This window comes from Epinephelus lanceolatus, chromosome 9 (genome assembly GCF_041903045.1).
Source record: "Epinephelus lanceolatus isolate andai-2023 chromosome 9, ASM4190304v1, whole genome shotgun sequence".
Classification (NCBI taxonomy): Eukaryota; Metazoa; Chordata; class Actinopteri; order Perciformes; family Serranidae; genus Epinephelus; species Epinephelus lanceolatus.
In genome coordinates, this window is record NC_135742.1 from 42245001 (window position 1) to 42270463 (window position 25463).

The 25463-nt window shown below is 40.4% G+C and overlaps 1 protein-coding gene across 1 annotated transcript in view; it reads left to right on the top strand.

The window, feature by feature from the left end:
* Positions 1–25463, top strand: part of npr3 (natriuretic peptide receptor 3) — a 43402-nt gene that overhangs the window by 12174 nt on the left and 5765 nt on the right. Inside the window, exons 2-7 of the mRNA XM_033618460.2 lie at positions 18512–18634; positions 20138–20313; positions 22879–23014; positions 24360–24454; positions 24566–24683; positions 24798–24882. Of these exons, the coding sequence (XP_033474351.1) occupies positions 18512–18634; positions 20138–20313; positions 22879–23014; positions 24360–24454; positions 24566–24683; positions 24798–24882 (733 nt within the window). The remainder of the gene's footprint in view (positions 1–18511; positions 18635–20137; positions 20314–22878; positions 23015–24359; positions 24455–24565; positions 24684–24797; positions 24883–25463) is intronic.

Here is a 25463-nt window from a genome sequence, read left to right on the forward strand (position 1 = left end):
GACAACCACGCACCTCTGGGAGTGGATGCGCTAGTGTCCCCATGGCTCAATGTGCTTGAAGGCTGGCAAAGTCATGCTATGCCGATATAATCTGCTTGCAGCAAGGCCACTGCAGCTACATCTTTGCAGGAACCTCCTCTCTGAAGCAGAAGGAGAGATGATTCATCCATGCCCAGCACTGTGGTGGCTGGATGCCTGCCTGTTGAGAGGTCAAATTTAATAGCTAAGGGTCTGCCCCTGAGTGTGGTGGCAATGTTTCCAAGTGTGAGTGTATTATCCACTAGAGGCCTATATACCTATAAATGCCAGGTATTCAAGCAGTGGTGTCAGGACCAAAATGTCCTCCCATTTCAGTGCTCTATTTGACATTCCTTTAGGAGCTGTTTGATTAGGGTCTCTCCTCTACCATTGAGGTCTATAGCTGCCTGTCATGTTGACTTTGATGGAGTGACACCAGGTTTGTACCCTTTTGCCATGTGTTTTCTAAAACAAATACGCTAGTTGAAGCTCATAGTTCAATCAGGTATCCCCTAATGGGATTTAGCTTTGATGCTGGAGGCTCTTTGTGGACCCCTATTTGATATTATTTGATATTTAGTCTGCAGATATGAAATTTCTCTTATACAGGTCTGCATTGCTTCTTACTTTGGGCTATACAAAGCAGGTAGGCTTTCATGCTTTGTGCATCCCACTTATACCCATTACACCCAGTACCCAGATCTCATTGAGCCTGAATGTGGCATACAGTCAAGTCCATAATTATTTGGACAATGATACAGTTGTTGTCATTTTGGCTCTGTACACCACCACAATGGGTTTTAAATGAAACAATGAATACCTGCTTAAAGTGCAGACTCTCAGCTTTCATTTAAGACTTTTTTTAAGACTCAAAAATGTAGTATGAACCGTGTAGGAATTACAACCATTTCTTCACACAGTCCTCCAACTTTAAGGGCTCGTAAGTATTTGGACAAACTAACATAATCATCAATTAAACAGTCAGTTTTAATACTTGGTTGCAAATCCTTTACAGTCAATGACTGCCTGAAGTGTTGGACACATAGGCATCATCAGATGCTGGGTTTCTTCCCTGGTGATGCTCTGCCAGCCCTTTACTGCAGCCGTCTGCACTTCCTGCTTGTGTTTTGGGTGTTTTGCCCTCAGTTTTGGCTTCAGCAAGAGAAACGCATGCTCAGTTGGATTCAGGTCAGATGATATGACTTGGCCATTGCAGAACATTCCACTTCTTTGCCTTAAAAATGTCTTTGGTTGCTTTTGCAATATGCTTCAGGTCATTGTCCAACTGCACTGTGAAGCATCGTCCAATGAGTTTTGAAGCATTTGGTTGAATCTGAGCAGGTAATGGTGCCCCAAACACTTCAGCTTTCATCCTGCTGCTCTTGTAAGCAAGACAAGACTTCACTAGAATAAATACAGAGGGTTTATCACAAGATGCAAACCATTGGTTAGCCTTAAAATTTGAAGGCCAGATTAGAGTTTGTCAAAAACCATCTAAAAAGCCTGTACAGTTGTGGAACAGCATACTATGGACAGATAAAACAAAGATCAACTACCAGAATGATGGAAAGACAAGAGAAGGAAGAAGGAAAGGAACTGCTCATGATCCAAAGCACACCACCTCATCAGTGAAGCATGGTGGAGGTACTGTTATGTCATGGCCATGTATGGCTGCCAGTGGAACTGGTTCTCTTGTATTTATTGATGATGTGACTGCTGACAAGAGCAGCAGGATGAAAGCTGAAGTGTTTGGGGCACCATTATCTGCTCAGATTCAACCAAATGCTTCAAAACTCATTGGACGATGCTTCACAGTGCAGTTGGACAATGACCTGAAGCATACTGCAAAAGCAACCAAAGACATTTTTAAGGCAAAGAAGTGGAATGTTCTGCAATGGCCAAGTCATATCATCTGACCTGAATCCAATTGAGCATGCGTTTCTCTTGCTGAAGCCAAAACTGAGGGCAAAACACCCAAAACACAAGCAGGAAGTGCAGACGGCTGCAGTAAAGGGCTGGCAGAGCATCACCAGGGAAGAAACCCAGCATCTGATGATGCCTATGTGTCCAACACTTCAGGCAGTCATTGACTGTAAAGGATTTGCAACCAAGTATTAAAACTGACTGTTTAATTGATGATTATGTTAGTTTGTCCAAATACTTACGAGCCCTTAAAGTCGGGGGACTGTGTAAAGAAATGGTTGTCATTCCTACACGGTTCATACTACATTTTTGAAAAAAAGCCTTAAATGAAAGCTGAGAGTCTGCACTTTAAGCAGGTATTCATTGTTTCATTTAAAACCCGTTGTGGTGGTGTACAGAGGCAAAATGATGACAACTGTATCATTGTCCAAATAATTATGCACCTGACTGTATTTTACCTGCAGCCTATAGCTCTAAGGCCTTTGAGCTTTTGTCCCCATCCATTTGCTTCCAAGGAGCAGAAGAAGGTGCGCTCCCTGTGTCCGGTGCATGTGCTATGTACCTACAAAGACCGCACCCAGAGTTTGCTTTTATCTGACCAGTTATTTATCCTTTTTGCTAATCTGGCAAAGGGCAAAGGCCTGTCTGAACAGCGGCTTTCTCACTGGATTGTAGAGGCTAGCTCCCTTGCTTACGACAGCAGAGGTCTTCTGCTGGCTCACAGTATGAGGGCACATTCAGCTTATAGGGGCTTTGTTTAAAGGGCATATCTGTGAGTGATATCTGTACTGCAGCAAGCTGGTCATCAAGCTGTCCCAGAGTACATTTGTTGTACCTCATTCCTCTCCTTCAGGGAACAGGAGTTCTTCTAAGAACATTTCATTACTGTCTTTGTATTCCAGGCGACTGGAGGGGGGCCAGCTCCACCAGACTATACAAGTGATGCTGTGAAAGGACTTTCTATGAAAAAAATGGCACTAATGTTCCCCTAAGACTCCAGTGATGGGTATGTGGGTGGGGTCTATTGCACTTATGACCCTAGGGAATCCTATGAAGGAATTACTTCACATTTCATAAATAAGTAAACATCATATTGATTAACAATATAGTAAACTATTAATGTATGCTACCTGGGATTTATAGAAGGCTTCTTTTAGAGCCAGCTTAGGCAAATGGCCAGAGAACACTACAAATATATTCAGTAGTTCAGCCATGCAAGTAGCGCAGCATACATTATTCTTGCTCAGATTTTCTGCATCACCAACTGAAAGCATAAGTAAAAATTAATGCACCACAATGCATACAGTTTATGCTATTGTAATTACAGAGCTGCATTCGTACAGCTCAGCAAGTTTGCATTTGTAATGTATTCCCTCAGCTGAAAATCTGTATCACTCAAAGAGAATTTTGCCAGGCAACACTCTCTCCCTCCGAAGATAACCTTCTTCTTCAAACACTTAGATTTCTTATCATGAATTCATCCTGACTTCAGTGCAACTTTCATTGTTACAATACAAACGCTGAATAATTTAACTTTATTAGGACCATTGTGGGACCTGCCCTTTGACCCCCATACATATACTGCACAAGGGTGGCTGATGATACTAATACACACCTGGTAAGGTGGAAATTTGGTACAGATATTCATGAACCCCAGAAAATAAAGCTTAGACACCACCTGCAGGTCAAAGTTTTCACTTATTCAGTGAAATATCTCAACATTTGCTTGATGGATTAAGTCAAAATCTGGTTCAGATTTTGTTTTTGTTTTTTTTGTTCCCCGGGGGATGAATCTCAATGACTTGTGGGTTTTACTGACTTCTCATCTAGGACCATTAGCAAGTCAGATTGTCAGTTTGTCCAATACTTTAATTAATAACTAAATACCTGCAAAACAAATGACATTCCCATTAGCATTAGTTGTACATTGTGTTTAATACGAATTAGCATGCTAACACTGTCACTAAAATGTGAACATTAGCATGCTATCAGAAAAACATGAATTTTTTGTCTCATCTCCATCATACTATAAGTTATTAAAAGTAGCCTGTCTCTGACATGCCAAACAGCGTGGGAGAAACACTGATTTTAACATGAAACTAATGTATTCAGTGTTTGTAGCAGTTTAAATCACCTTGTCCACTTGTTTTGGAGAGAAAGAGACCTCAGGTAAAAACCTGCTCTGAACAATCAACAATGAAGGAAGTTGAACCAGGTGAATCTTCAGCTTGTTGCAATCTGTAATCCTCATGGCTAGATGCCACTGAATATTACACACTGTTTAAAGAACATAGGGGGGTCACAAACAGACATGTTCATTGTATCTAGCTAAACATAAACCCAAATGACATAAAATTTCTTATTAAGAAAAGGCTGCCTCCTCCAGCTCTTTCTTCCTCTGTCTCTGTCATTTCATCTCTAAATTACCTCATCATAGGTCTTTTGTACACGCAGCAATTACAACTGTACAACTTTATTGTTAGTGGCAACCTGTAGTGGCCATAGTAATTATTAAAGGCACAAAAGTGAAAGTTAGGCAACAAAGCACACTGACTTCTGGTTGTAGGGAGGGAAGCTGTATGGGTCAAACAAATACAGGACTTTTATACAGGAGATGGGTGTTTGTGTCCTGTGTGGAAACAAAATTCAACGTTGAGTTATTTTAACAATGTAACATAGTATGTCACATCAAATCTGGACAGCACTGAGCACAAGCTTGTTTTAGCAACTGCATGCCACCTTGACAAAAATTCACTCACACATTTCAGTTAGTGTAATAATGATCATTTTGTGAAAAGACAAAGGATGGCAGCAGCAGTAACAACAATTGCATTACTTGGGCACCCAGTAGCTTAGTGGGTAGGGCAGGCATCCCATTTACAAAGGCAATGTCCTCGCACAACAGCTGCAGGTTCCTTTCCAGTCTGTGGCCCCTTGCTGCATATCATATGAATCATCATCTGAAACTAGCAATGGCAGTTATGGTAAATGGACCTGCATTTGTATAGTACCTCTCTAGTCATCTGACCACTCAAAGCGCTTTGTTACATTACGAGGCATATTCACCTATTCATACACTGGTGGCCAAGGCTAACATACAAGGTGTCGCCTGCTACTCAGTTTTTAACACACTCACACACCGATGGAAGCATCATCGGGAGCAATTTAGGGTTCAGTATCTTGCTTAAAGGTAGTTCAACATGCAGACTGGAGGATCTTCCAATTGGTGGACGACCTGCTCTAGCTCTGAGCCATAGTCGCAGTTGATTTGTTCTGTGCACCGCTTTGTGCCAGCTGTAAGATAGGGACCTATGCACACTCCTGTTCCTGTAAAATGGTAAATTTACATTTTTATACTTCTCATATACATTAAACAAACAAGATATAATGTGTTGATTAATGAGTTTCAGAGTTGCTTGTTGGCATCTTTATACAGAGCTAGGCTAGCTGTTTCCTCCTGTTTCCAGTGTTTGTGGTACGCTGCTGACTGCAGCTTCATATCTAACAGATGGAGACGACATTGACATCCATCATCTCATTGAACTTTGCAAACTCATAAATGATCTCTGACTAAATACAGACCCTGGCTTGCAGAGAGTGTGTTAACCAATCATTTAAGGCATTATTACTGTGTATCTGCGACTGACATAATCTATTGCCATTGTGTCTGTCATTAAATTAGGTAGTAACATTCAGTGCTGGCTTAAAGTGATGTTCCTGCTTACAAACTGTGAGGACAGACAAAAGATTCATTAAGACTTTTTCTTAGCTGCAGAGCTTCACAAATCCAGATATTTTATTAACCTGGAATTAGATCCAAATCAGAGCCAGCAACTGAGCCCTAGAAAGCACCTTGTTTTGTTCTAATCACTGAGTGTATAATTCAGATCATCACTTTAGACACAAGATTAAATGTTTGTTGATGTGTCTAAGCCAAAAAGGCAAATATAAAATTATTACCATAACACCCATCATTTTGACAGACTCACGTCCTACTTCAGCTTTTACTAACTTACCTTCATACTGTAGTTATGTGAACTCTGTTTTCTGTTGAACAACACTGAGGTGTGCTCACTTTCACACCTTTTGAGATCTCCAAATAAAGTGATTAAGGTAATCCTGTTAAACTATTGGTTCATTTCCAAGCTGTCTGATCGTGTTTCTTGACCCATCAGATGATTTGTGTGTGATGTCACTGTGTTCCCAGATGATCTTAGTAATTAACTTGTACAATACAAGGTTATCATAACCTCTGGTCTTACCCACTGAAAAAAACTCCAAAAATAAGACTGAAGTTGTAATAAAGCTGAATTATTATTTAACGTGGAAGAGATCTCCTTTCTTTACAGCAATAAACATCCTCAGCACTGACTGTTCCTCTCCGTGTTTCCTCAGTGGAAAACACAGGTTACCAAAGGCGGCTGTTGGTACATCATCAGCTTCTGTCCAACAGGTCTGGCAACAGTAGTGCCTGAGGCTGTGCATTTATAATTGGATCAAAGGTAGACCTGTGGCTGAGCTGAACAACATGACGTAAGGAGCAGAATCAGTTTCAGTTAAACTGGACATTGATAGGACTGGAAGCAATTATTTGTTATTGAAAAATGTTGTCTTTATGGACATTTATACTGGATACAGGGTAAAACCCCTCGAGGCCCGCTCAACTTGACTTGATTTAACAGTCATGTGAACAGTGACAGTTTTGTCCAGGAGGAGGCCAAACCTAACTTAATTTTATAAGTAATTACTTGCTGCATACATTCATGCATCAAAATTACTAAAATTCAAATTAAGGCAACATTAACGAGACCACATACTGTAAGGGACTGTTTGTTACCTATCAGAGGAGAGGGGTGACAAGGTTGTGACTTCATTTTTATTTGTTATTTTGACCCTCCTCTGAGCTACAAATATTTTTCCTTGAGCTTCCCTGAGTCACTCGGGGATAATACATGACCCACCCCCCACCATAAATAACTAATTTTTAATTAATTTTTTTTTTTTTTTTTATTCACACCAAATGTACAGCACAGAGGTAGTAAGAGTTTTCACCAAAACAAAAAGCTAATTTCTTAGCAAAATACAAATCCTCCTTACAAATCCCATGGCATGGCTTATTTTTTTTTCTTTTGTAGGTTCTGGTTAGTGCAAGTTAACCGGATCCTGGCAAAAAGTTAAAAGAGATATGAGAATAAGTGACTCTGATAGACCTGGTCTATTTTCTGACGGAAGGCATTGTTGCATATAATGTTGTAAAGGGCCGTCAGAAAACTGAAAATCTGAAGACTATTTCTGTCTTTCCAGATTCTGGCTATGACAAGTGGTGTCATTTTGGTGATTTTTCAACCTGGTCTCATGATATGTGGATGGTTGCCGTTATTGTCTAAAGGTGCCCAGTGGCGTCAGGGGGGAAAGCAACAGGACAACAACAAAAGTTAATGCGCTGAAAGTCTGAGTAGGATGGGTGGGAGGGATGGTGGAAGGGTCCAACAACCACTGACCTTCACCCAGGAGGCCAGTGTTCTCTTCCCATAAGGTTGTGAAGCCAAACCCTATTCTATTTTCTTAAACCCAACCACGTGTTTGTTTGCAAAACATAACCATGTGTGTTTGTTGTTGAAGGAAAAATACACCAGTTCACGGTGTTGTACCGCCGTGGTCTGTTTATTTTAAAAGACACTGTGTGCAAACTGTACATTTCCTGTGATAACAGAAGTGTTTTTTGGAAATTAATGTAACAGGCTGAAGTTGACACAGCAACCAACCAACACACCCAGGGTACGTTGCATATCATATGTTAACGTTGAAAGTCTGTCACCAAACGTTGATATTTGACAAGGACGGGTTAGGGTTAGGGTTAGGGTTATGTGTTCAATGCCCTTCAAACTGGGGGTTCAGATTGAATTTAAGATTAATACAGAATATGACCTTTTAAAGTGCCTCCCCGAGCCAAGATAAAAAACTCAAGTCCCTCCCTAATGCTTAAAAAATAATTTAACATTCCATTACTCCCTCCTCCATCATAAACAACAAACAGTCTCTAAATCATTTTTTTCTTCTTCTTTTTCTTTTTTTTTTAATTAGTTTTGGCGTTTTTGCCTTTACTGATAGGACAGTAGTAGATTCATGGGAAGGGTGGGAGGGAAATGGGGGGACATGACACACAGCAAAGGGTCGCAGGTTGGAATTGAACGCTTGCTGCTGCAGATGACTCAGCCTACATGGTGCGCACATTCTACCAGGTGAGCTTGAGGTCGCCCCCAGTACCAAGTTTTTAGTATGTTATGTTATGAATTAAGTAGGGATTCACAATAATATCAGTACGTCATCGGAATCGGCCAGTATTGGCTCCTAAATGAACTGTCAGAATCAGGCAACATGCTTTTTCTTATTTTGCTCAATGAATGAATTTTACATACATTGAAAAGTATTGTATCTCATGTCTCAATCTTCCAGTGAGCTATCACAAGAGTATGCATGCATAATATGATTTTAATTCCACTACAGAAGAGACTTGATGATCACTAATATTAGGTGGGAAAAAAGGGGGATATATGGATATTGGTATCGGTTATCAGCCAAATGAGTTGGTATATTTCAGTATATCATATAAAATCCAATATTGCTCATCTGTAGAATTAAGCATAAAATAGTAGACTTGTCCATTTCGTTTGTAGCCATGGTTATGCCCTTTTCACCAGTTACAGGTCAGTCTCAGATTTAATGACAGCGCCTACTGTCAGAGATTGATAACATCAATTGCATTGATGGCCTGATAAGTTCATCATGACCACAAGCACCTCATTTGGAATGATCTGCTCCATGTTGCTCACTGAAGTTCAGATAAGATTAGGATTTCTCAGCTTACACTGTAATAATAATTTTGTAAGATTTATTGAAGAATAGATTTTCATGCTATTGTATAGCAATGTGTTGGTATGTATGACTGATATATTTGACACATTACCTGCCTGTTCCTTCACATTGCAGAGTGACACTAACATTTTCAGCTGACGCTGCGCATCATTGTGACTAGTCACTAATTTGCTACAGATTTCTGTAGCATTAACTGCACAATATTGCAACATGTAACAAACACTTAGGAGGGGAAATGAAGCACCTCTGTCGTGATTGGTCCATTTCTGATGCTAATCCTCCTGAGACATGCACTCCCATCCTGGGTCTGTATGAAGTCTTTGTGTTTGGACAGAACTCCCCTTGAAATTCAGCATAGTTGTAAGGTAATAACTTGCTTTTACTGTATGACCACAAATGTCAAAGGATTAGCCTGAAGGGCAAAGGACAATACTGTTAATAACAACACAAAGGAAAAATCATCTGTCTGCTAATCCAGCAGTCATTCACTCAGTAATCAACAATATTTAAGTTTTTTCTCCATCCAACTGAGACAGATCATTTCAAAATGAGTTGTCCTGTTCATCCTGTTCACCTCTGTGACAGACAGATCCAACAACATAAATCCTTGTTTTTAGAGTAACAGCATTACAAATTTGCACAACAGCCCCCTATTTGCATATGCTCTTGCCTTAGAAGTTTACAGCCAACACAGGGCACTTGAAATACACTGTGGGCACTCAGTAAGTGCACCATGTGCTGCCCCATTCCTGAGTTAATTTGTAACTAGCATCAGTGCCCTAGCAAAAAGGAAAATCCAGAAGTTTTGAAATATTGCTGGCTCCAAGTGCTGCCCCATGGAATGGCTTGCAGAGCATACACAGGGCCAGTAGTGTGTGTAGAGCCCAGTGTAATTAAAGGGTGCTATAGTGCTGGCAGGACTGAGGTGAAGTTTGTCCCACTGACTCAAGGGATATTTCAGGAGGTGTGTTTAGGTGACAGAGTTGTGAGGAATGTTCCAGCAAGACTCTGAATCTTCCTTATTAACAGGGACGCTGGGGTTACTGTGTTTTCAATTGCAACCCTTGTTTGTGTAGCTACTTGTTTTTTGGTTTATTTATTTTTAATCACTGGGACACCAAAGGAAACGTTTATATCAACCCAGAGAAATAATGTTTACATTTGATATTTTTTGGCGAACCATTTGCTCACGATATGACCTTAAATGATTAATGTTTAGTTTAAAACAAATGGAGCTCCAAATGAGAATAGCTTCTTCACTGCTTGATTTTCATCACTTGTAACACAGTTGGCAGTGTATCACTGTTCTGCTCACTCTACCTGAGACCTTTTTGGAAGTACATGCACCGTAAAGCCCAATTCACTCACTCAACTTAAAATGTTTTTGGAAACAGCTTGCACTTAAAACTTTTAGTTTAGTACAATACAGTAACATAAAAGTGTTGAGTGCACCAGACACAAAATAAATGTGTCACATGACCCTTGTCCAACAGTAATTTTATATCAATTTAATAAAACTTTTTTTGTTGACACACTGAGTGTGTATATATATGTGTGTGTGTGTGTGTGTGTGTGTGTGTGTGTGTGTGTGTGTGTGTGTGTGTGCGCGCACGCACACGCGCGCACACACACACGTATTAGCGCTGTGACTCCATCTCCCTCATTGTCACAGACTCACTTCAGTGTTCTTGTCAGTAAAAACCCAAGTAATCAGAGTTGGATTTTGATTAACCCATCTTTCGGACAGATAGCAGTCAGATTGCATCAAATGAAATGGAACTGTGTGTGAATTATGCACATCGATATGGTGGCCCTGACAGTTTAATGCACAGCAAATACATGAAACACACAGTAAGTAACACAGTGAGACAAAAATAAAGACTAATGACTAATCTGCTGTTCCCAAGATCAGTATGTTGTGTGGATGCCTTCAGCTGATTAATTTTTCCTTCATCTGATGGCTGCAGGTATCTGATCTATCTGCAGACTGTAATCAGGACATCAGGATTACGCACTACAGATCAACTGGTTACATTTTCTCCAACCAGCAGTATACTGTTGCAAATGAGCCACAGAAATCTTTGTGCTCATGTGCACAGCACACTTGTTGGTTATGATTAATCATGATCAACAGGTGTATTAAAGACACATTAAAAACAGTGCTATAGTACGCCTGCAACACTAGCTCATACATTTTCGTCTTGCCTGGGTCTCTCAGACTACTGGTTCTCCATTTTTGAAACCCTTACCAAAATATTTGCTAGAACAACTGATCCCCCCCTTACCTATGTGCTGGAACAGCTACATCTGCTACATAACTTTAATTAAATCACAGGTGAGTGTGTGCACACACACACTTTGTCTACACTTTGTTTTCTTTATTTTTTAAGTGTTTGTTTTCTTCTGTTTTTAGAGGGGCACCCCAGGGTTGGAAAAAAAAATGTCATAAATACATGTTATTTTTTTCTAAATGTGAAAACTACTAAATAAAGTGGAAAAATTGCTATAAAACATCATAGATCAGTTAAAAGGTATCCCTCCTCATATATTTTGTTTCAATTTCAATTCAGCTGAATCTATAAAGCCCAGTATCACAAATATAGCATATGACATCCCTCTGTCCTTTTGGTCCCTCGCAGCGAGGAAAATCACCAACGTAAAAGAAAACTTTAGCCGGGAAAAAAAATGTTAGAAACCTCAGGCAGAGCAACTAAGGATGGATCCCTCTTCCAGGATGGACAGACATGCAATAGATATCGTGTGTACAGAACAGATCAACAAAATAAAGTTAAATATAACTCCTCCAGGACCATCTGTTTCGTCCACTTCTCGCAAATCATAAAGTAAACGGGGGCAGATTCATAAGGCAAGGCAAGGCAAGTTTATTTGTATAGCACAATTCAACACAAGGTAATTCAAAGTGCTTTACAGAGACATTAAAAGCAACAAGACACAATTTAAAACAATAAAAACAGTCAGTTAAAAAGGGAAATAGAAATTGAGAATGGTAGTGATAATAAAATACAGTAACATAAAATAAATAAATAAATGAGAATGGACCCTTGAGGAACCCCACATGTGATCGTAGTTCGCTCAGATTCATGGTCACCAATTGACACAAAAAAGTCCCTATCTTGTAAATAAGATTTGAACCATTGTAGCACAGTGCTGGTGAGTCCCACCCACATTTCCAGTCTGCTAAGTAGTATATTATGATCAACTGTATCAAATGCAGCACTGAGATCTAGTAATACCAGGACAGAGGATTTGCATGCATCATTATTCTGATGAATATCATTTAAGACTTTGATAAGTACAGTCTCAGCGCTGTGGTGTGGCCGAAATCCAGACTGAAATGTGTTAAAAAGATTGTTTTGCATCATAAAGTATGGATTTGCTGGAAGACAACCCTTTCAATGATTTTCCCCAAAAATGGCAGATTTGATATTGGCCTATAGTTACTAAGTGTTGTGGCGTCCAGATATGATTTTTTTAGGAGAGGTTTTATTACTGCAGTTTTCAAGGCCTGGGGAAACTGGCCTGCTTTAAGAGAAGTGTTTATTATCTGCAGTACATCCGGAGCTATGCAGTTAAAAATGGTTTTAAAAAAGTTTGAAGGCAGAATATCAAGGCAGCATGTTGTGGGCTTTAATTTTGAAACCCTTTCTGTTAGAGTTGTGTAATCTAGGAGGCTAAAATGTCCTAGATTAACCGGAGGACAGGAAGGCACAAGTGTTATCATTCCTGAGCTGGAGCTGCACACTGCCTGTCTTATCTGTAATATTTTGTTTGTGAAGAAGGCTGCAAAGTCATTACATGACTTGTTGGACAGTAGTTCAGGAGGGAGTGATGCTGTGGGGTTGGTCAGTCTGTCCACTACAGAAAAAAGTGTGCGGGCATTATTACTGTTTCTATTGATAATCTCTGAAAAATATGATTGCCTTGCATTCTTCAGTTCCTGGTTATAGTTCCGAAGACTCTCTTTATAAATGTCGTAATATACCTGGAGTTTGTTTTTTCGCCACCTGCGTTCAGCTTGTCTACATACTCTTTGTATTCTTTAACCAGTGTGGCGTTTCTCCAGGGTGCCTTTTTCCTACCTGACAGAGCTTTGGTCTTAATTGGGGCGATAGAATCAATAACAGTCATAACATTGGAACTAAAACTGTTTACAAGGTGATCAACTAGAGCTGAGGGTGGGGTTGGTGATGGTGTAAAACCCTGGGTGAATAATAATGCACAGGTGTTATCATTTATATAACGCTTTCTGATCACCTCTGCTTCACTTTTCATAGGATTAGCAAGGGTGGTCATTTTGAACGAAACACAGTAATGGTCAGATAAAGCGACATCGTTCACCACAACCTCAGAGATATTAAGACCTTTGGAAATAATTAGATCTAATATGTGTCCTCTGTTATGTGTTGATTCTGTGACATGCTGAGAAAGCCCAAAGTTATCCAGAATATTTAACAGTTCCTTAGCACACCCATCTGTAAGATTATCAACATGAATGTTAAAATCTCCCACTAAAACAACACAGTCAAAATCCATGCACACAATAGACAGCAATTTGGCAAACTCATCAAAAAACCTTGCATCATATTTGGGGGGTCTGTAGATGGTCACTAAAATTGCTCGACAGGGGGATTTTAACTGAGTGGTAACATATTCAAAGGAGTCAAGACAAAGACAATGTCTGCAGGCTTCTTGTAATGTGGAGGACAGAGTCACAGACCGTGATGTCATCATCATGGGAGGCGGTTGTTGTTTTGGGAGCAGTAACTGTCTGTCTGCCTGCTCCCTGTGTGCTGACCTTCCTGCTTATCAGTGCATATATGTTCTGATAAGATGACTCGATGGTGTGACGTATGAAGCGGCTTTTTATGTTCCAAAAAATATTAAAATTGTCAATAAATCCAACCTGTTGCTCAAGGCAGGCTGATGACAGCCAGGTGCTTAAGCCAAGGAGTCTGCTGAAGGACTCGCAACCTCTGCCAAGTGTTGGGATAGGTCCAGAGATGAAAGACACTCTTGAGTGAAGTTTTTTAAGTGTTTCCAATAAAAACAAAAAGTCTTTCTTTAGGGTCTCAGACCCAGATTTATTCTTGAGGATGTCAAATGAGCCAGCATGAATAACAATCTTCTTAATATGTGGCCGTGTAGACATGATGTCTGGTAACATAGCTGCCACCTCTCTGACTGAGTTAGATTTTCAGTCCTGGCCATTTCCACCTGCCTCGTTATAAAATCTCCAATCAGAATAGTGTCTATCCTCTTAGCTTTGTTTTTGGCAGAATGCTCTCTGGCTCTTGGCCTGGCACTGGCTTGTGACCCGTTAACTTTGTTATTGCTCAGTTTCATAGTCTCACCTTTATGAGTTAAGCGACTCTGTTTCCTCTGTTGCTGCTCTGTTTCCGTGGTGTGTGCGAGGGGGGACACAGAGCGGTCCGTGCAGGGAGCCTGCCGGCTGTCAGCCGGGAGGGGAGCTCCTGGCAGAGGATGACTCCCGGACTGGGGAGACGTGGGACGGGCTGCATCGTCCTTGAGCTCACTGGAGTCTGGCGCTTTGACCCACGATGACAGAGGCTCAAATCTGTTGGAAAGGCTGAGGTGGGATGAGAGACCGACGCCGAGCGAGGTCCTTTTTTTGCTCCGTAACACCACCTCCGACCATTGCAGCTTACGACAGGGCGTTGAACTGCTGGGCTGCGGAGGAGAGGAGGTAGGATCCCAGGCTACTGTGTCCTGAAGAGCAGCTTTTAACGAGGAGATCTGTAGAGACTGCTCGTGAGCCACGTCCAGGGTGTTTGTCAGCAGCTCATATTGGGACTTGAGTTCCGCTGACAGCCTTCGGATGTCTTCCCTGAGGTTGGCAATGATCCTGTTTTTCTTAACGAGTTGCTGGTTTTCATCGGGAGGGCTGGATGTAGCCATTAGCTTAGCAAACCAAGCTAAGTTGCTACAGGATGCTACAGGCAGTCTGACTTAACTCATTCAGGCTTTAATCTTCGCCCTCTCCCGGTTGTTGATATTCCAGGAGGTGTACCAGCTCGAAGAACCGGAGTGTCGCTGTCTCGGTGCTGCCGAGGGAGCACGGAGGTCCGGTGGGCAGCACGGTGTTATAGTGAAGCTGATACAAGCAGGTGGCACTCAGCCAACAGTGCACAGCAGCACTGTATATGCAGCGCGTAGAGGTGAATGAGTGTCCGGGAGAAACCAGTGAGTTTCGCCAGGTAGCTGCAGTCACTCCGGTGTCCAGAAAGTGGCACAGAAGGTGTAAAAAGGCTTCTGGGGTGGCCGAAGTGTTCACGGGGACTTTCACTCTCAGGCAGGCAGTATCATTGTAGTTAATCCAGTTGTAGAGCAGAGAAAAACTAGATTGTTGCTAAAAGTCAGCGAAACGCTAATGAAGTTTGGGGTGCGGCTATGTCGGCACCAGTCACACGTGTCCAAAAAGCTCAAAATCCGCCAATCAAAAACACAAGATCGGCCATCCGGCCAAATGAACAGACTTTAAACAAATAAAATCTTAAAAGTAGTTCATTAGACATGGCATAAAACTGGTTTAAAGTTATAATTTAAGAGCCGAGGTGACGGAGGACGCCGACTCAAGCAGGAAGCGGAAGGCGAAAAGCGGAAGGCGGGAAGCAGAAGGCGGAAGGCGGAAGGCGGGAAGCGGCTTCAAGAAAGGTTTCAACTTCACACCTCCCCTACCTTTATGTGTAAACACTTCACGAAAGGGACAACAAACACAAAGATGACAAATCTGACCAAAGTGCTGCCTGAACTGCTGAATTTCTATTTACAACAGATAAAGACATACATACATTTGTGATGACCAATATGTGGTTGAGTTGGTTAATTGCATTGGGATGTTTTTGTAAAAAAAGAAATTGTTACCACAAAAAATTGTGAATGGTACATACTGTGCAATGGGAGAAATATGTCCACAGGTAGACATTTGGCAAAGCTGTATCCACCGTGGGAGCAATCTGGGGAAGGCTATGTAGCAAACCCCCAGGAACAGTGCCAGCTTTGAAGCTGACTGACATAGTCATGGATGCATAAAGAAAACTGGATACAGTGGAAGGCAGAGCCCCACCTCTGAAAGTTGCTAAGTGGCATGAAGGCAAAAACATTCAACTGCCACAGATATTACCCTGATGCTCAGCACTGCATCCACATCACTGGGCCCACAGAGCAGGTGCGCTAGAGACTTCAGTCTGCTGAGCCGGCTACTTCCAGTTTAGTGCTCTACTAACTTGAATGGAGATAAAATGATTTAATCATGAGGCTCTTCTAGACTTTTCAAATATTATCGGACCAAATGGATTAAATCCTGATAGTAAACTGAGTCAAAGTCTTTTTGGGCCACAGGGCATCACGTGGCGGTGTAATTCCACTGTTTGGCCACTATGAAAATTAACTTCAAAGCCTGACACACTACCTGGGTGCCTGGACATAGTGGCCAAACCGTGAAATTACAACCATCATGTGATGCCATTAAGCCCAGAAAGGCTTTTTCCCATAGATTAACAGTGTAAAAGAGACATCAGTAAATCATTGCATATATTTTTTGAGTGGCACAAACCCCACAAAATGACTTTTTTCACAGATCAGGATTCATTTAGTTTGATGATTTGATTGATTCAATGGATTTGATCCATTTGGTCTGAGAACATTTTGAAAGTCTCGAAGAGCTGCTTTATCATAAAATCACAAAACAGGTCTGAAAAAAACATCTACACCCCATTCAGATCGGATTAACATTAGGTGTTGAACAACGCGTTTCGCTTGTTGCGTCATCAGAGCGAATCTGATGACGCAACAAGCGAAACGCGTTGTTCGCTCCTTTTGTTGTTAAACATTTTTGAATAAACTTTGTGTCAATCCTGATATTCTAGTGTGCGCTGGAAGTTTTTGAACTCTTGACTATATATATATATATATATATATATATATATATATATATATATATATACACAGTACAGGCCAAAAGTTTGGACACACCTTCTCATTCAATGCGTTTTCTTTATTTTCATGACTATTTACATTGTAGATTCTCACTGAAGGCATCAAAACTATGAATGAACATGTGGAGTTATGTACTTAACAAAAAAAGGTGAAATAACTGAAAACATGTTTGATATTCTAGTTTCTTCAAAATAGCCACCCTTTGCTCTGATTACTGCTTTGCACACTCTTGGCATTCTCTCCATGAGCTTCAAGAGGTAGTCACCTGAAATGGTTTTCCAACAGTCTTGAAGGAGTTCCCAGAGGTGTTTAGCACTTGTTGGCCCCTTTGCCTTCACTCTGCGGTCCAGCTCACCCCAAACCATCTGGATTGGGTTCAGGTCCGGTGACTGTGGAGGCCAGGTCATCTGCCGCAGCACTCCATCACTCTCCTTCTTGGTCAAATAGCCCTTACACAGCCTGGAGGTGTGTTTGGGGTCATTGTCCTGTTGAAAAATAAATGAACCATTTCAGGTACATACATATATATATATCAATATCAATCAAAGCCAAAGCCATTCTTTACCATGACTATGAGATGCATCGGGCCATCTACAGCAAAGCAAAACCAGACTTTCACCCAGGAGACCACAGTTCATGTCCAGAGTGAAACTAAAAGTCCAAGTTGTTTGAACATAACGTTATGTAACTTATTTACCTATGTAACATGTGAAACCAAAAGTCAGTTGTTTTAACCTCACGTTACGTTATTTATGTACGGTTATCGTACACTGACATCTCTCATATGACGTATGTACGTGCAGTACGTCATTACACCGAACCAGGACCACATCAAAACATTAACCATATGTTTCAATGTGTTTCAGCTATGTATCATATAAATATGCTAAAGGGTGCCCTGTGCATTGGTATGAGACACCCAGGGGAGTGAAAAAGTGTTTGACGACCTGGGAATGAGGACGGGTTAGAATTTATGTGGTTTTGATCTCCTGTTGGCTATCTTTTTTTTTTTCTATTGTCATATTGGTTCCCAAAGGCCTATACGTTGGTGGTAGCATGTTTCCATCAGTCAGATTTGGAGAAATAAAAGTAGGAGTAGAAGTAGGACAAGCAGCTCTTCCTGTGGAAAAAAACTCCACATGAGGTTTGCAGAAAGAAAGCTTTATTATTACTGTGGTGGAGGTGAAACATTACCCACATATGCGACCAAAATCCCATCCCAGCACAGGTGATGTTAAAATCACCACACCTTCCCTAGAGAAACAAATCCTGTCTAAAAGGAGCCTTACACTAAGAATGAATATTAATACTTACTCATTTCAAATGGTATCACTATTGCAAATGTTACAAAATGACAACAAAATTCCAAGATCTATCATTTTATGATAAATTGACTAATTCTGATAAACACCAAAAAATTTTAGAACTAAATCAAACTCAGTTCATAGTTTATAGGTCTCTTCAAGTAATCTACAGTGTTTACTGTCTTTTGTTCTGCTAATTGTCTCTTCATGATCATACCAGTTTAATCTGGAATTAGTAACTCATATTTGAAGGATATTTAAAAATGGGGTAACTTCTTCAGATGTCAGTGGTGAACCAATAAAATTTTGCTCAGTAATCTAGTGAGCAAAGATTTGTATTTTATGGTTTCAACACAAACTGCTGGCTCTGGCTAATGACTGTCACTGCATTTGTCTCTGCTGTTTTCCTGCAGTGGTGATCATGTGCATGGGAGCAGACAAAATAAGAGAGATCATGCTGGCTGCACACAGACAACGGCTGACCAACGGCAATTATATGTTCTTTAATGTTGAACTCTTCAACGCCTCTTCTTATGGTAAGTTTAACATCACATTATTTTTAAATGTGTATTTTTTACAAATGATGATGAAATTAATGATGAAAATCTGACGGAATTCTTTCATATTTTATGCAGTCTTAATATGCTTTCTATTTATCTACACTGCAGTCCATAATTAATTGAACAGTAACAGACACAGTGGATCTGTACTCTGTGAGAATGTGAAAGTCACAAATGAAAAGCTGTGACTGTCACATCTGGGACATTGGCGGGTGAAGTGCTAGCTGTCAGCTTAAATTGAGGGCATTAACACTTGGATACGGGGTGAAACAAAATGTTGGAATGTTTCTCAGGAGTCACCGACCAGAGCTAAAAGTAGAGTGAATTTGGAAATAGGACATTCATCAGGTGAACACAAACAAGACTCCAAATGAATGATAATATTCTTGTTGGCCTTCAACAGGCAACTGCTTCTTAACATGTTCTGTAATGCAGTTCGGCCAATCTAATCTCAGTCTAAAACTGTTGGTATTTTACATTTATGCAAATCACGGATATGTTCTGTTTGCATGTTTTTTTGTCGCAGATATGTTGAAACTTTACATTCAACAACGCTGTGGTCAATATGTGGTTAAGTTTAGGCACAAAACTCCCTTGATGATTGTTAGGAAAATATGTTTTGGCTTAAAATACCAGGTTTTGGGGGCACAGTCTCTGCTGGAAAAGCAGATATGTCTTGGTGAAAAAAAAACTGCTATCCCTGCTGGAAACACAGCGATGGGTCACTCCAAAACACCTACCTTTGGTGCCTAAAAAGCTGCTGAAAACGCAGCAATGACTAATTAAAAAACAGCCAGTTTTGATGTTTGTTGGTCATGAGCAGTGATCTGCAGCTTTGCACGCATGCATTTCGCTTAGGTGACACACCATCTACCATCCCCTCCACCTCCTGATGACAAAGTCAGCTCATATACTATGTCACTGTATGAACATTTATATGATATGTATGAAACATGCAAATGTAACGTGTGGTTTGCAAAAATGCAGTGCTTACATTTTCTTCTGGCAACTGGGTTAAATTCAGCATGAACATCAGTCTTCCTTGGAAGTCATAGATTGACCTCCCTGAACCACACTTTTATGTTGGGTTTCTGTATGTAAGGGGCACCCTACATTAAGTAAAGTAGAGCAACATCCTGAAAATTCATGTAATTTGTACACTGCAGAATTGTAATGAATGTAAATCAAAAAGGAACCTGGACAGGGTTCATAGTTTTTTTTTTTCTTAAAACAGCTGCATCTGGTTTTGTGAAAGGTTTTGTCCTCCGTTTACCAATGTGTTTATTACTCTTTCTTTTCTTTGTTTCAATGTAAAAGCCCGTGTAAGGACAGCACTGTTAAAATAATACCTTCCTGTAGATACATTCAGTTTAACTTTAGGGATTAGTATTTCAAAGACATATTTTGATCAAACAGTAATGTTCCACATTAATGTTTGGAAAATGTTCCTTGTTCTGTCTCTGTTAAATTAAATTCCAGGCAATGGCTCATGGAAGAGAGGAGATAAATATGATAACGACGCGAGGCAAGCCTATGCTTCTCTGAACACTGTGACGCTGCTCAGAACAGTCAAGCCTGAGTTTGAAAACTTCTCCATGGAAATGAAGAAGTCCATCGAAAAAACTGGGTTTCATAACTGCAAAGACTGTGAAAGTGTACGTATGTCTGTATTATGGAATCTTTCTGAAGCATTAGTGACTGATGCATGATGAATTTGCAGATGCTGATATGTGACAATACAAGATAAATTTGAACTTCATTTATCCCTGGGAAAATTGCTGTTCAGCAGTTGCAGTACAAAGTAGCAAAGAGTGCAAATGTAAAACATCGATGAACAAATATCCAAAAACCACACAATCCAAATTATACACCATGCCATAACAAAGGTCAACAGTAAGGATCATACATTGCTCACATCTATAGTTACTTTTTGGTAAGTTGCATATTGATAAGTAGCATTTAGTCATGTATGTACACTATCAAATGAGTATTGGGCTGCATTGGCAAAACAAAAAGTGGGACTACTAGAAACACCACGTGTGGTTTACTGCAATATGTATTTAAGGCTGTAGGACCTCAAAATATGGGAATAAATGAAATGGAAAATATAAAGAAAAGATAATAATAATAGAAAAAGACATACCTGACCACTGAATCTGAGCAGCACTTCCACAGGGTTTGGATCTGTGTTCATTCATTCCTGGCACGAGTGGGTGAGAATCTAGAGTGAGAGGACAAAGTCAGATCTGAAATGAAGGCATACATCCTGTCCATCAAAAATGATCATGGTTGGGTGTAAATGTAAGTTTCATGTGAGACTCAAACCCTGGTCTCCTGGATCAAAGTCTTGTATTTGACTTATCCACCACCCCTTCTGTGAAGAAACAATAGTTTCTCATTTCAGCCCGATCACATATTGATGTTTGGTCATGGTTTTTCAACGTCCACATATGATGAGCAAGGTACCCTGGGTCTGTTGGTTGTTGACATTCTGGAACGTTGTGTAAACTTCTGCCCTGTTACATGCAGTGTCTGTCAAAATACACTTCTGTTCTCACAGGAAATGTACAGTTTTCATACAGTCTCTCTCAAAATAAGCACACTACATTGGAACAACTCCGCAAATTGACATTTTTTTTCCTTCAGCAAAACATGCATGTTGTTGGATTTAGGCAACAAAAGCATGTGGTTTGGTTTAAGACAAAAAAACAGGGATTGACCACATGTCATGCCAATGTGAAAGGACGGCTTTTTTGTCTGTCTGATGCTGGAAGTCACTGACCAAGCACTGGGTTTTGATGACTTTGGAGTGAGACCAGATTGAAAGAAAAGCACTTTCAAATTTAAAGCTCCCTCTGATTGGAATAATTTGCCTACCAACATAAGAATAGCTAACTCACTGCTCCTATTGTTTTTGTTATTTTTGTTGTTGGTAGTAATAGTAGTAGTAATATACTGATGCTCCAGGTGTCTTGTGGCATATACATCCCTTTTATTAAGCGAGGGTATTGCAGGCTTATGGGAATGACGTGGGGGTGAGTTGGTTCACGAGAGCTATGAATGTATGTTTCATGTTGTGATTGTGTTCATTGTAATGAAGTGTGTTTTGTGTCGGACCCCCTTGGAAATGAGATGGTTCATCTCAAGGGGCTATCCACTAATAAACTTTGTTTACTTTCTGGCAGGAAGTTTCATTTCATGGCCTGATAATGGCCTTCTGAACCTTATAGCAGGTGTGGCAGGCCTCTACTAACCCATGATTCTTATCACCACTAAATACAGCCATTTAATGGCCTCATAAAAATCCACTGTCTCCATTGTCTATGCATGATGACAACTCATTGGATTTTCTGGTGGAAGGAACAAACAATGTAACATATTGCTAGCTGTATTACAACCTGCTAGAGAATGCCTCTCTCATTGGTCATGGCTGGGAACTCGCAAACTAGTGCGTCACTCAATTCAGTTGGGCCGATTTGGCAACAGAAAAGCGAGTGATCACTGGCATGGCCACAGTAATTTTTAGAACGTGCTCTGCAGGTGACTCATTGGCTCCCTGCAGGTGACCAGGCGCTCGTGGGCATCATGTTGCCTACCCTTGCTATAAGGCATATAATATTTGAAAGCCATCCCAGCCACAAAAAATGCTTTGTTAAATGCTTACTCATTGTAAATATAGCATGCATTGTGTGAATATATAGTGTTAATATAATGTGTTCCTGTGGATAGAGACTGGTGGCTCAAATATAGTTCTAACACTGTTGACTGTTCTACAGTATTTAAAATAATTCTGACAGACTGGCTATTAAGTCAAATTAGGTAACAGGAGATCATTATGTTAATTCATCTATGAATTTCTGCTTTGTGTACACATGAAAACAAGAGGTGAAAAAGCTAGGATAATCAAAGCACAGATTCTTAATGAGCTTTTAATTCACAATATAAAAATGATCTATACATAGCATACATTTAGATGCTTAAATGTCCGAAAAACATCTTTCAAATACCAAACATTTTAAAAACTGCCAGTTTAATCTGGGAGGGATGAAGAAAATGAGGTTGGCCGGCCTCTCCGTCTGAAGCCCCGTCAACAATGCTAGGTCTGCATTACTGTACTGAAGTTCTCGATTTTTTTAAAGCATACCTTGTAAAACATTGTATGAAGAGGACATTGTCACTGTTGAAGTGTAATTTCAGTCAAACTGTATGTTCCCTTTCAGGTCAACATGTTTGTTGAGGGATTCCATGATGCCATGTTGCTGTATGCCATCGCCCTGCATGAAGCCATTAAAAATGGATACAGTAAGAAGAATGGGACAGAGATCACCTCGCGCATGTGGAACAGAACATTTGAAGGTAAAACACATTGCTCAGATGAGGCCAAATTCACACTTAACACAAGTATTTGTGAAAACAGGGTTTTTCCTCTTTTATTCTAATAAAAGCATGCAAGCACTGTTTTTTTTTAATCTGCATCCCAATGAAAACACTTTGCTGTTAAGAGTGTGCCAAACACACAAGCAGCAATATCACGCTCACCCTAAAAGCATGTTGGCCAGTCACACAAAGACGAAGAGGAGATGTTGGCCATTCAGAAGCTTAAAAAAATGCTGTTATCGGAATGCTATTTGACTATAATGGTGCATTCTGACGTCTCTGTTCCTCAATACAGTGGAAGAGTACATGAGCGTATAAATAGTCCTGTTAGGAAGGTTAGAGCAAGTACTATTTTTGCCACATCTGTCTTCACAAAGTGTCGCCTCAATTTGTGACACCTCACAAAGGATCTAATGGTGCACACTCTGATGTTACAAGCCAAAAACTTGTCTTTCCTTGTCTACAATTTTTTGAAAACCCTCACCCTGAGAGGAGTTTTACAAAAGGTCTGTTTTCAGTGACCGAAAACACATTTGTGTGTGGACAAAAGGCCAAAACGCATTGAAAAGGCTATGTTTTGAAAAATACCTGTGGATGTGTGGACTAGGTCTGAATCAGTGATGGCTACCACACCACTATAATCAGTGTAACTAGTACCAAGTGAAAAGGCCATCAGAAAATACTGGCTCCAGAAAAACTGCCTCTCTGCTAGCCTTTTTGTCAATATTGTTGATTACATAGATCTTCTAGAACAGATGACCTATTCCATATGACTTCCAAAAGATTTGGGAGAAATACAGTGGAAAAAATGGTGTGTTTATTATTTTTTAGGCAATGAGGCAGATATGTTTTGCCTTGGATTTAAACATCCCATGACCTCATATTTGTCCCCGAGCACCCCCCTACTGATATCCAATATGCTAATATGTAACAACCTCTGCTGATAACATATACAGATATTGATATACCCGTCAAGTCTCTTCTGTAGTGGTATTAACATCATATTGTGCATGCATACTCCTATCATGATGGCTCACCAGCAGATGGAGACATAAAATACAATGCATTTCAGTGTATGTAATATTCATTCATTGTGCAAAATAAGAAAAAGCTGTTGGCCGATTCTAATAGTTCATTTTATATCATTTTATAATGATGCATTCCTAGATTGATGATGTCACAGGCTTAAACTATTTGTAAGATAGGAATAGAATGTTAAAGTCAAGGCCCTGAAATAACATGAAAGTATGTACGGGTTTTTTTCCCCAAAACTTTTCTTGAGAGTGTAGCTAAGTGTTGTCATTGTTTCCATGGTGGTGGACAGGAATCGCTGGCCAGGTATCAATGGATGTCAATGGTGACAGAGACGGAGATTTCTCTTTGATGGCCATGACCAATGTTGAGGCCGGAACCTACGAGGTAAGAAGAAGCAAAACTCTTTATGGTCCTGACATCTTCCCCATCAGGCAGAGGATAGTTAATGACCTTGTGGGAATTAACTGGATGATAATATTGTGTATTGCCTTACAGGTGGTGGCCAACTACTTTGGTGTAAATGGAACTTTTCAATTGCTGCCTGCCTTCAACAACGACCATTTCACTCTGAGGGGCAGACATAAAGCACACACAGAAACAGCAGACAAATCATGTAAATGAACACTACTGTTCACTGAAACCTGTGCAGTTGACTTTGACTTTGTATGTCATCTACAGTGGGTATGATGGAGTGCATGATTTTACTGATGACTGCTCTTCCAAACAGGTGGATTAGGAGTATCAGCTTTGACTGGAGTCATAGTCGGAGCTGTTCTGGGAACTGCAATGCTTATAGCATTCTACTTTTTCAGGTAACAATAGATATTTATCTTCTCATTTGTAAGCCTGTTACAGTTATTGCACAGTAGCCTGATCACAATTATTTGAGCTGACCAGAATCATTCTGCGAAATCATCAGATTCCACAAACAAGGAAATTTAAAGCCAGTGTTACAAATATGGCAACAAATAGACAGTGGATCAGGTGTGTCTCCATCAGCTGGGTGAACAAAGTGTCAACCTAAGCAGAAGGTCCCAATGTCAGGAAAAAAAAGCATGACTGTCCAGACCTTACTGCTTTTGGACAGGTTCTTCTTTTGAGAGAGGTGCTGATAAGGGGTCTTCCCTACTCCCCTGATTGGAGAGTGTCCTTCAGGTGCAGCAGTGTGTTCTAGGGAAAATTATGTTGGAGCTGTCATTTCCATCCAACTTTTCTAATTAAATAATTCACACAAACTAATTCACATTGGATGGAGACATGATGTTGTAAGAGTAGCGTGCATGCTTTCAGGAGTAGCTCAGAGCATAGTGTGAGTGTAGAGAGTGTGTGGTTGAGTGAAAGAGTGAAGGAGTGACAGTGGATGCATTCAGAGCAAACAGGTGTTGGTGGTCGG